Source organism: Dromiciops gliroides, chromosome 2, assembly GCF_019393635.1.
Source record: "Dromiciops gliroides isolate mDroGli1 chromosome 2, mDroGli1.pri, whole genome shotgun sequence".
NCBI classification, from domain to species: domain Eukaryota; kingdom Metazoa; phylum Chordata; class Mammalia; order Microbiotheria; family Microbiotheriidae; genus Dromiciops; species Dromiciops gliroides.
Window position 1 is genome coordinate 68,760,443 of NC_057862.1, and position 11,552 is coordinate 68,771,994.

At 42.9% G+C, this 11,552-nt stretch overlaps 1 protein-coding gene across 3 annotated transcripts in view; it reads left to right on the top strand.

The window, feature by feature from the left end:
- The window catches only part of PKM (pyruvate kinase M1/2), a 33,940-nt gene extending 23,126 nt beyond the window's left edge, over positions 1 to 10,814 (top strand). For 2 of the 3 annotated variants that reach the window (XM_043981710.1, XM_043981711.1), the window contains 5 exons: positions 431 to 581; positions 1,070 to 1,222; positions 4,869 to 5,035; positions 8,514 to 8,695; positions 9,796 to 10,814. In XM_043981710.1, the coding sequence (XP_043837645.1) occupies positions 431 to 581; positions 1,070 to 1,222; positions 4,869 to 5,035; positions 8,514 to 8,695; positions 9,796 to 9,902 (760 nt within the window). In that variant the 3' untranslated portion in view covers positions 9,903 to 10,814. Of the gene's footprint in view, positions 1 to 430; positions 582 to 1,069; positions 1,223 to 4,259; positions 4,424 to 4,868; positions 5,036 to 8,513; positions 8,696 to 9,795 lie in introns of all 3 variants that reach the window. The other variant, XM_043981712.1, reaches the window with a different exon arrangement.
- Positions 10,815 to 11,552: the final 738 nt, after the last annotated feature.

The following is an 11,552-nucleotide window of genomic DNA, read 5'->3' on the forward strand; positions in this document are numbered from 1 at the left end:
AAATCAGACTTTTCCTATCATAGGAGTGCTGGAGAAAATGACCTGAGATAATAAAAGGAATGAACTCATGGCTAATTTCACTTTCTAGAGGGATTCTGTCAAGTCTATATACTTTTCTTTCTCCCTATCCCTCCCTCACCCTTCAGTTAAGGGAGAAATCCTGTAACCTTTAGAGACTATCCTAAGTTAGTACTAAGTCACCTAGAAAGTACTCTTCAGGGGCATGTACCCAGAAAATGAGACTTACTGCCCATCTGGTTCCTAATAAACACCCTTCATTGCCTTACCCATTCAGAAGGAAGCCGCTTTTCTTAAATTTCCAGCTTCTGCTTTAGCGTGATGTCTGCTGTTCTTGACTAAGTTTTCATTATGCTTTTTATCCTTCTAGCCTTAAAAAATAATAAACTTTTGCCCTCTGTTTTTATGTCAGATTTGATGAGATCCTGGAAGCCAGTGATGGCATCATGGTTGCTCGAGGAGACTTGGGTATTGAGATCCCTGCAGAAAAAGTCTTCATTGCTCAGAAGATGATGATTGGAAGGTGTAATCGAGTTGGGAAACCGGTTATTTGTGCCACTCAGGTATACTTCCCATTTTTCTTTTTCACCCTTTAGTGGCAAAGATGCCTGTCAAGATGGATTTCCCCAATGGCTTAGCTCTCTGGTGGTTTTATATCCTAGACATTAGAAGTCAGATGAAATAATTTAACTTCAGCATGTTTTATTGGAGAGGCCATATGGAATAGCATATAGAAAGGCAACCTTAGTGTCAGGGAGATCTGGTATCAAATTCTTCTCACATAATCTGGATGTTTGACCCTGGAGAATTCACTGGTGAAGTGACCAAGTCTCCATGCCACAAGCAGGTCTATGACTATAAGTTGCAGACTTGGTACCAATCTACATTGTTTAGAGAATGTATCCTCACCAGTGGTTCCCTATACCAAAGAAATCTCAGTGTAGGCTTTTTCTCTCTCCCCCCCCCCCTTATCTAAGAGTTCAACCTGAAGGGAAGGGGTTTTGGGGTAGGCACACCAGGAACAGGTGTCATGGTATTGGTATATCCTCAGATGCTGGAGAGCATGATTAAGAAGCCACGCCCCACAAGGGCTGAAGGTAGTGATGTGGCCAATGCTGTCCTGGATGGAGCTGATTGTATCATGCTGTCTGGGGAGACTGCCAAAGGAGACTATCCAGTAGAAGCTGTTCGAATGCAGCACTTGGTGAGTGAGCCCTGTCCTTTCCAGAGCGAGGTCTGACTTAGCTGTCTCCCTGGGCTTGTAGATGACAAGTCTTACAGAAGAGAGGTACTTCCTTGAGAGAAGTTCACATGGATTGCTGGCTCAGTCCCAATCCAGCAACCACCATATTCACTTGAGATGTTTTCCCAACACTTTACTTCCCCGAAGTCTTGTTCCCATTCCCAATTCTTGCCCCCCCCCCAACTCACAGTGCCACTTAGGGGCATAGTCTTCTGATCTCCCTATATTAGATTTAGGCCCATGAATATATTTTGCTTTAGCCTATTTTCTTGGGAAGATTATTATACCAAAGTTCTTCATCTCTAGCTTCCTAGAGTCAAATAACTGGTCTCCCTTCTGTCCCCTTGGAAGAGGGAAGTCACCTTCAGAAGTAATCTGTAGGTCAATAAAGTCAGCCCAAGGGTTGTTCTCGATGACGGGGTGGGGGGGGTGCATACTGTTTTCATATCTGTACAATCTTCAGTAAACTCTTAATATCCCACATCCCTTCTACGTATTCCTTTTCTAGAGCAGATCTCACCTTCTATTTCAGGATTTGGGACTGAATGACCGCTCTTAGCATGAATGTTGAGTAGTTTCATGTCAAGATTGCTGGGAACTCCTTTCCCCCTGGTGGACATCATATTTGTCCTGCTTAGATCTGATTAGAAGTTGGGGAAGTATAGATGTTATTGGTACAGGAGGACTGCAGTGACAATGGGGACACTGAGAACATGAAGTGAATGTCGGAGGTTTCTAATTGTCCTTCCCACAAAGGCTTGTTTTGGTTTTTTGGAACATAAGACAATCACTGTGTCTGCCTGAGGCCTTTGAAATATAATGCCATCTGGTAGCCAGATGGCTTTCATGGGCTTGAGTTTTAAGTCAGACCATGCACCATTAGCCTGTTTTCCAAAGACTTCCCTTGATTGAAAACAAGCTAAATTCTGGACTGTGCAGCACATAAATAAATGCTGATTCTCCTAACGCTACTGCCCTAGGCCTAATCTAATTCTGGATTTTGAGTATTAGTTAATTTCTTTAATCTAATCTTAAGCTTCATACAATAGGGAGGTATGCTGGGCAATACTCATGCTTGTCCTTCTATGTTAAAGGTCTAGGCACAGTGAGTATGGGGCTTCTTTAAATGAAGAGCTGACCAAGCCTTCAGTCCCAGAAAGTTTATGGGACAAGCAAAGAGCCAGTCTGAATGGCAGCCACTTGTTCCAGCCTGAGTTTTCATCTAAGCTTAGCAGCTGTTTTTATTATAATGGTCCAGGCCTTTTCAAAGTGCCGCCCTGATGGGGTCTGGCTTGCCCTGCAGTTCTCAGTTGTGCCTAATTTCAGATTCCCCATTTACCTCCTGAAAGGCAACATCTTTGTGATTGGTTTTTTCCCCTTTTGTGTCCAATTCCAGCAGCTTGGACTACTGAACCTGACCAGGCCAGGCCTTATGAAAACTGCCAATCAGAACCCTGATTTTTGTATTAAGCTTTAGAATTGTTGTTAGGAATTTTTTTCCCTCGATTTGGAAAAAAAAGAATGAAGAGAATTGAAAAGGTAGTAACAGCATTATTTGGGCTCCTTTTATAGAGGTGACATAGACTAGATCTGTACTCACTTGTAAAAATGTACTCGGCTTTCATGTAAAAGTTACAAGCTGGCAAATTCGAGAGTAATGTTATTTTCACTCAATATTAAATACTGCTTTTTCTCCTAGTTATTCAAGGTTAACGGCACAGAGTAAGGACTCGGATAGTGCCAGGTGTAGTGGTGCTCGTGGGTCTACTTCCATGTTTTAGGGGTTCCAGGCTTCATTGTTAATACAGAATGAAGCCCATCAATCTAATAACTTTCTCTGACACTTCTGCTTGCAATGACCAGCAAATTAGTATAACTGATTCTTCCTTCTTGCTCTCCATACCCTAAAGTCTTTCTAATCATTAGTATTATAATCTATAGCTTAAATTTACTTTTTAATTCTTGATATAGCCAATCATTTAAACTAGAGCTTCTCTTTCATTCAGTGCTTCAGACTTGTTAATCATTAGATAAGAATTTAAAGTTAAGTGGAATATTAAATTTCTGCATGCTTTGCTACCATAATGGCTCCACAGTTGTCTCTTTATATGGTTGTTGATGGCTTTTACTTCCAAGTAGACACATTAAAAATTCTGAACTACATCTGTGAGTACCTACCTTTAAAACAAGCAGACTTTTCCCCTCACCAAAGTTCCCTTATTGCCCTTTTGAGATCTGAGTGCCCTTGTTCAATGCCAGCTTTCCCAAACCTTATGGAACCGTAAGAAAAACATTTAATCAGTTTACTTGTTTGACTTTCTAAAGGTTCTGGGAAGTAGCTTGCTAGCCAGAATTGAATATGCATATGTGCCTGGAAAGGAAATTCTGAGCACATGACAAAACAGCCATGTAAAGAGACCCTGTTCCTGTTAAACTATGCTGTGTCTTGAAGGTAGTGTGGTAAAACCTTCCACAGAGAAAAACACCTAGCCAATCTCTGGAACTCAGTGCATCTCTAACAAATGTACATCCTTTCACACCAGCAAGAAGTCAGTTTCTGTTGCTGGTATACTGGCTGGGATGAGTCCCAAATGCTGCCTGCCCTAGTATCCATTCTCTTGTCCCATCCACCTCTAACACCCAAATTAAACAAAATTTGACTGGGAACCAAGTTTACCTGTAACAAAGGAGTCCTTGCAGGGGAAAAAAAATTTAAAATTCTATTTTGGTAACAGATAACTTAAAACAAGAATGTAAAGCTCTCCCATACTTTACCACCTTTTTGCTGGCCCACTGAATTGTTGGAACTGTTTTACCACACTGCCTCTAGCAATTTTGAGGATCAAATTAGCCAGTTAACTTAGGGTTGCATTATGTTCCTTTCTAACTCATTCTGTCTCTCTTTCTGTGGTCTCTGTGGTGTTTTTTTTTCCTTTTTGTCCCTCCTTTCTTTTGTTTCCCTTCTCCTTCCCAACCCCCCCCCCCCTTTGGCTTACAGATAGCTCGGGAGGCTGAGGCAGCCACATACCACCGTCACCTTTTTGAAGGACTTGTTCGATGCTCAGCATGCACAGATACTGCAGATGCCCTGGCAGTGGGTGCTGTAGAGGCCTCTTATAAGTGTTTATCATCAGCTTTGATAGTTCTGACGGAGAGTGGCAGGTAGGGCCCTAAGGGCAAGGTAGTAGCTACAGATAAGTTTTTTTTTTTCCTAAGAGCAAAATCTTTGACCATGGCTTCCAAAAGGTCAGCGTGATGTCTTACTGCTTCCTGCCCTGAATCTTTGGGCTCAGTTCAGAAATGCCAGGAGAACATCCAGGGAGTTTGCAGTCAGATGAGAGTCCCTTGATATAGGTCCAAAGCACAATTCATTGGTCTCTTACAATGTGGTAGAGGAAACATCGTCATGGGCACATGGGAACTTGTTCTGAAGGTCTTTGATCTGGGTCCAGAATTGTCCCCTCTCTGGACTCAGATTTGAATGCCCTTGGATATAGAAACCTGTGTCACCATACTTTCCTTCCTCTGACGCTTAAGCTCTGACAAAGATGTGGTCTGTCCCTCCCTTCTTCTGTCCCCTTGGACGGGATGGGTGTTACTCTTGTAGATTGCCCGAGAGGCAGAGGCTGCCATCTTTCACACGCAGTTGTTTGAGGAGCTTCGCCGCCTGGTCCCCATGACCAAGGATCCCACTGAAGCCGCTGCCGTGGGTGCCGTAGAGGCTTCCTTCAAGTGTTGCAGTGGGGCCATTATCGTCCTCACCAAGTCTGGAAGGTAGGAGGTGGAAGGTCAAGATGAAAGGAAACAGAAACTTGTGGTGGAAGTCAAAGTCAAGGAATTTCAGAAGTTTGGTAACCAACCTATTAAAGATAATACAAGCTCAGACCAATGGAAGGTAAGATAACATCTGAGCTGCTCTCTTGGAGGACTGGGCACTTCATCTTCAACTCACAGGTTTGAAAAGCTGAAAGAAACTTCGATGTCCTCTATCATGTTATGCCTCTGAGAGTGCTTTGGGCTATGTGAGAGGCTGCCAGTGCTGAGCAATTTTGTGGCAAACCAATGGATGGGAATATAGTTTGGTACAGTGAAAAGAACACTAGTTTTGTTCTAAACCTGTCTCTGATGCTTATTATGTGTGACTTAGATACAACTCTCTTACCTTCCTTAGGCCTTAATTGTCCCACCTGTAAAATGAAGAGGTTTAGGGTTCCTTCCAGCTCTAGTTTCATGCTTTCATTCCTAAATAAGTTGGAGGAGAGGATCTCATTCATTCAGGATCCCATAACTGAGAGCTTTGAAATGTTGGGCGAGAAGAAGCAGCTAGGCTGAGGTGTAAACCAGATTAGGAGACCTGTTGGTAACTACTTAAAAGAAAGAAGTGGTTCTTTTCTTTTTTCTTTTTTTTTTTTTTTTTTTTGGTGAGGCAATTGGGGTTAAGTGACTTGCCTAGGGTCACATAGCTAGTAAGTGTCAAGTGTCTGAGGCCGGATTTGAACTCGGGTCCTTCTGACTTCAGGTCCAGTGCTCTATCCACTGCGCCACCTAGCTGCCCCTCTTTTCCATTTTTAATGGCTATCATTTGTTTTTATGTCACCTATACTTGCCACTGTATCCTTGCCCCTAAAATGCAGTTTTAGGCATCTATTTACATAAAACTATTAGATAAGCTGGTGATTATAAGTGGTTCCAATCTATTCTTAAGTCAGACAATATTAGGAACCTAGTTAAGCCTATTTACAGATATTATTGTATACCTAAGGGCAGCTTGATGGTGCCGTGGATAGAGCACTGGACACAGTGCCTGGAGTCAGGAGGACCTGATTTCAAATCCAGCCTCAGACACTTATTAGGTGTGTGACCCTGGGCAAGTCACTTAACCTTATTTGCCTTAGTCTTCTTATCTGTAAAATGAGCTGGAGAAGGAAATGGCAAACCATTCCAACATCTTTGCCAAGAGAACTGCAAATGGGGTCACAGTTAGACACAACTGAACAACAAATTGTATACATAAAACTTAACTGTACTTTAAAAATACTTTTTAATGTACACTTCTTAGATTAGTCTCTTTTCCACATTGTACCTACAATTAGGCTGAAGCAGGAAGTATTGTGATAGACTATTATCTCCTACCTCTAGCATTTTTGACTCTGAGGAAATATTAAGTGAAACTTGAATCAAAGCAGGATGATTTCAAGTCCCTTGTTAGGTGACAGAATAGGTTGGGAAATCTGTGGTGGGTCCGTTTCACATTGGTTCAGCCATATCAAGGAGTTGTTTAAGGAATGCAGGAGAGGAAAGCATTCTTATGTTGTCACAGAGGGAAACTCATTTGTTTTTCCTTTCAACCATATGATTGGTACTTTCTCTTTTTGACTCGGATTCTAGCCATGGTTGTTAGATTTGACCTTTTGTTGAAGAGACCTGAACTTTACTATTAGACTATTTTGGGCCATTGAATCTTCTGAGATTTCAACTTCAGCCACCATCTGCGTCTTTCCTGGTGCCTGCATCTTTATAGGCTATATTTAGCCTGGGCTGTTGAGCCAACACAGGAGCAGTGATAGAATCACTTTGCTGTGTTGACAGTGCTTGCTTATCCTCTGTCCCTAGGAAAAGCCTTTCACTTCTTCTCTACCACCATTTGTGCTAGTGGGTAGAAATCTCCATAGAGTCAGGAAGTGTCCTAGAATTGCTTCTGTCACCATAGCCCAGCTTGTGGCACCTATTCTTTTTGACCTCTTGGACACACTTCCACAAGGCTATGCTTCTTCATAAGATGTACTACAAAGGGTAGGATACTGAATATCTCATTGACCAACTAAGCTGTTTAGCACTCTAGCCTTCTCTAAGTTTCTCTAGGTGCCTTCTTCACCTTGAGAGTTGGAACACTGTCACATTTAAGCATCTATTATGTGTCAAGTGTTGGCCTTGGGGCCCCTGAGTCAACAATCTCTTTTTCTCCCCCCAGCACCTGGAAAGGTAGATAAGGTATACCTATATGTATCACCAGGGAACAGCTTAAAGCAATATGCTACAGACAGTTATGGGGCAGGAGTGCCAACTGCATACACGTGTGTTGATGGTGAAAAGAGCAGGCAATGTATGTGAGGCACGAGAGTTAAGGTAAATGTGCAAAGGCATTGAGCCTGTATCAAAACAATGACCTGGAGCTTTTTTTATCTGAAGATTGATATATCTGGTGATGTACTAAGCTGAGTTTAGGAACCGGGTTCTGTTCACCTGCTTCCCAGAAGATTAAGGTTCAGTTAGCTCTGCCTGGCAGCTATGGGAGTGATGAAAGGGTGTGGTTAATGAGGCCACTTGTAAAAATGTTTTTTCCAAACTTTAAAACATTCCTCCTCCTCCTCCTGACTACTGATTCATTGGTTTGGTGTTAGGGAAAGTTTCAGGAAGAGCAGAAGAAAGGTAGAAGAGCCAAAGATGGAAGTAGTATGAATTCAGACAGCAACTTGCAACATGTCAGGATCTTCCTGTTAACTTTCACATTCATCATATGCATTGAAAAAGAATAAATATGTTGCCTGGGACTCAATTTGACCTCCTTCCTTATATACCCTGTTTCAACTCTAGTAAGAGCTTGGGGTGGTCACATAAAATGGACAGGTTAACAGAAGGCTTAAACAGCTTCTTATTTTGTGTTCAAAGACCTGAAGATAAGGTTCTATTACAATGTAGAAAGTTGTTACAGAAAATTCGTTTCCTAAACGAAGTTGGGTTTGGTGTTTGTTTTTGTTTTTGAGACTTGGTCTCCCTATATTTTTCTGGCTTGAAGTATACCCGTGGCCACCCAAAGGCCTAATGCCATTGCTAATCAACATAGACACTTTGACCTGCCCCGTTGCTCACCTGGGCCTGTGTGCCTCTCCTTAGGACCTGATGTCCCCTCACTCTGGTGGGGTACAGGGGCCTCAATATATTGGTTCCAGACTCAATGCAAACACTCCGTGATTTAGCACATAGAACTTTAGCTCAGAACTCCCATGCCCAAGTAGCCCACCAGTCTTGAACAACTACTACTACTACTACTACTACAAGCTTTGTGCCCAGAGGGGTAGATAAGAAAAAGCAGTATCCGTGCCTTCAAGAACATGTTTAGAGAGAAGAGCGATATGTATATGAATCAATAATAGCAAGATTAAATTAAATGTTGGAATGTTTGCTGAAGGGAATTTGAGGTAGTTTTGGTTTGGTTCCTAGAACCCTAAATAACTTCTTTTCCCTCTCACAGGTCTGCTTATCAGGTAGCCAGGTACCGTCCCCGGGCCCCCATCATTGCTGTTACTCGTTGTGCTCAGGCTGCACGCCAGTCTCATCTGTACCGAGGTGTTTTTCCTGTGCTGTGCAAGGCCCCTGTTCATGAGTCATGGGCTGAAGATGTTGACCTCAGGGTTAACCTTGCCATGGAAGTTGGTATGTAAAGGGATTAGGGTTGTTCCTTTTAACTTAAGGTTAGACTTTATTTTTATATTACAAGGATAATTGACATGGTGATTGTCCTTAGTATAGTTGTATGTGTTACATAAACATTTAAAATGAAAATGAATTAAAATTAATTTTGTCTCTAAAGAGACTCCATGACAGCTCTCAGTTACTGGAGCCTCCTAGAGTGGCACAAAACCAGGTTGCCAAATCCTTTGGCTGAAGAGGGCAGCTTTTAGTTGTAGGAAAGGAACTAAGCAGGAACAGCCCACATTCCAGTGTGCTCATTCAGGCCATACCCCAACTAGGTCCCTATTTATTCTTTTTTTTTTTTTTTGTGAGGCACTTGGGGTTAAGTGACTTGCCCAGGGTCACACAGCTAGTAAGTGGTAAATGTCTGAGGTCAAATTTGAACTCAGGTCCTCCTGAATCCAGGGCTGGTGCTCTATCTACTTCGCCCCCTAGCTGCCCCCCCCCCCAATTTATTCTTTATTCCTTGAAGCAATGTCGCATTGGATCTAGTAATTACAAGTGGCAGTAAGATGGTCCAACAGTACAAATGGGAACCGACATGTATATTTATCTAATGCCCTGGAAAAATTTTGAAATGAGACCTGGTGTCAGGAAGACTAGTGATCAGAAATGAGAGCCACTAGCTATGTGGCTTTGTAAGTCTTTTAGCATCTCTAGGCTTTTGTTCCTTTTGGAAGATATAGAGATTGGTTCAGGTGATCTCAATGGTTCCTCTTAGTTTGGATAGTCTAAGGAAAAAACCAAGACTATTCAGGAAAAACTATGTAGGAAAGAGTTTCTGTGTAGATTCTAATATACCAGAAGATGTCACCTTTGTGCTTTTTAGTTTTGCCTGAACCCCAGGTCTAATGCCACCCCGTGGCCAAAAAGTGCTGCTGGTGAAGAAAACTTAACTAACATTAAACTGTGGTTAGTCCTTCCTGGGCCCTGAATTACTGTGTAGCTGGTGGATGGCAGTTTTACTGTGGAGCTGAGTTAGCTACTTAGAAGGACTGAGGTCTCCTGCACCTATTTTGTGGGTTCAATTTGTGATACTTTCTCTCGTCCATTTTTTTTAGGCAAAGCTCGTGGCATTTTCAAGAAAGATGATGTGGTCATTGTGCTGAATGGTTGGCGTCCAGGTCCAGGCTTCACCAACACTATGCGTGTGGTGCCAGTTCCATAGAATGGCATTTGAAGGCCTCGTGGGTGACTTCAGCACCCCACCTCCTCCCCTGCCCCTGCCTGCATCCGTTAGACCTGCAGCTGTTATTGGTGGTGTCCATTCCTGGCTACTACAGGCTTTAGACTGCTAAAACACCCCCCACCACCACCACCGCCCCCCCCAAAAGATTAAAGTCTCTTCGTAAAAAATACTATATTAGAACTGCCTTCCTGCCTCCCCACCCAGTAACATCAGTATCAGTTTAGCACGCTCCTGGTGGTGGGTAGAGCTAGAGCAGCTGTGACTTAGCTTGGGCTCCTGCAGATCATCTTTGATGTAGAGGATTGAAGTAACTCGTGTCAGTATTGTGTTTTAAATTGATCTAGACCTCCTTCGTGCACATACAAGTAGGCAGCAGCCACAGTCCCTCTACGTACAAGTCCTCAAAATATATGGGCCTCAACATCTTTCCTGACTAGAGAAACCACACTCCCTTTCCCCCAGCTCCATCATGTGAATGAAAGCGTCCTGGTTTCACACACTTAAATTAAAAAGTAAATCCAGCTGCTAAAACACAATACATTTGGGTGAGTAATGTAGTATTTAGCAATGGTGTCCTCTGGTAAGGCACTCCTACCTAGGTGGGGAGGAAGAAGCTTCCAGTCATAAGCCACTGTTTCCTCCAGTTGGAGAAGGGAGCCTAGGATGGAAAGGAAGTTCTTCTCGGGGAATAATCTCCACTGTCCCAGGCAACGGGCCTTACTACACTCCTTGCCCATGACCCAACCCTCAGCCCTCTTACATTGTGAGTTTCTGAGTTGCTCCAATAGTTCTCTTCTATTTTCGATCTGGAAAAAACCCACACTCCTATTGTGCTGTATTTGGCTGTAGAGTACATCATTGTCAATAAACACAAGCTGAAGCACTGGTTGACCTCTTGTGTCTAATTCCAGCTTCTCTGTTTGGGTTGGGGGGTGGGAGGGTAGGGAGGAGGTAGAGCAGAGAACCTAGACTCGAAACTACAGTGACTTGCCATACCAAACAATCTGTTCCAGATGTCTTTTCTTTTTTTTTTTTTTGTGGGGCAATGGGGGTTAAATGACTTGCCCAGGGTCACACAGCTAGTAAGTGTCAAGTGGCTGAGGCTGGATTTGAACTCAGGTACTCCTGAATCCAAGGCCAGTGCTTTTATCCACTGCGCCACTTAGCCGCCCCAGTTCCAGATGTCTTACCATGGACTAGATGCTAACTAATTCCTAAACTTGTCACACACATAAAGCCAGCCTCTTCTCACACTTCCAGTTCCACTCTTAGTGTCATGTGGCAAGATTCCCTTACAGAAAGTCACTACCATAAACATAGCACACCTTGTGTGCTTACTCATTAATAAACTGCCTTACCATCCAAGCAGAAGTCAAATCTGTAAGGAAAATACTGAAATCCTTGATGTTCAATTTTGATTATCCACTGTTTCAGATTATATTGTGGTTTTCCATGTCACTAAGCTACTTTTCCCCCTCCTCAAGATCCATACCCTTTTTTTTCCTCCATGTCCAATAAAAGACGTGGAGATAGAAGGGCATCTGCATCCAGGACTGAAAGTCCATCTCTGCTCAAGACTTGATGTACTCTAATGGCTGGTTTAATGGCTTATGAGTTAGAGGGTAGTAA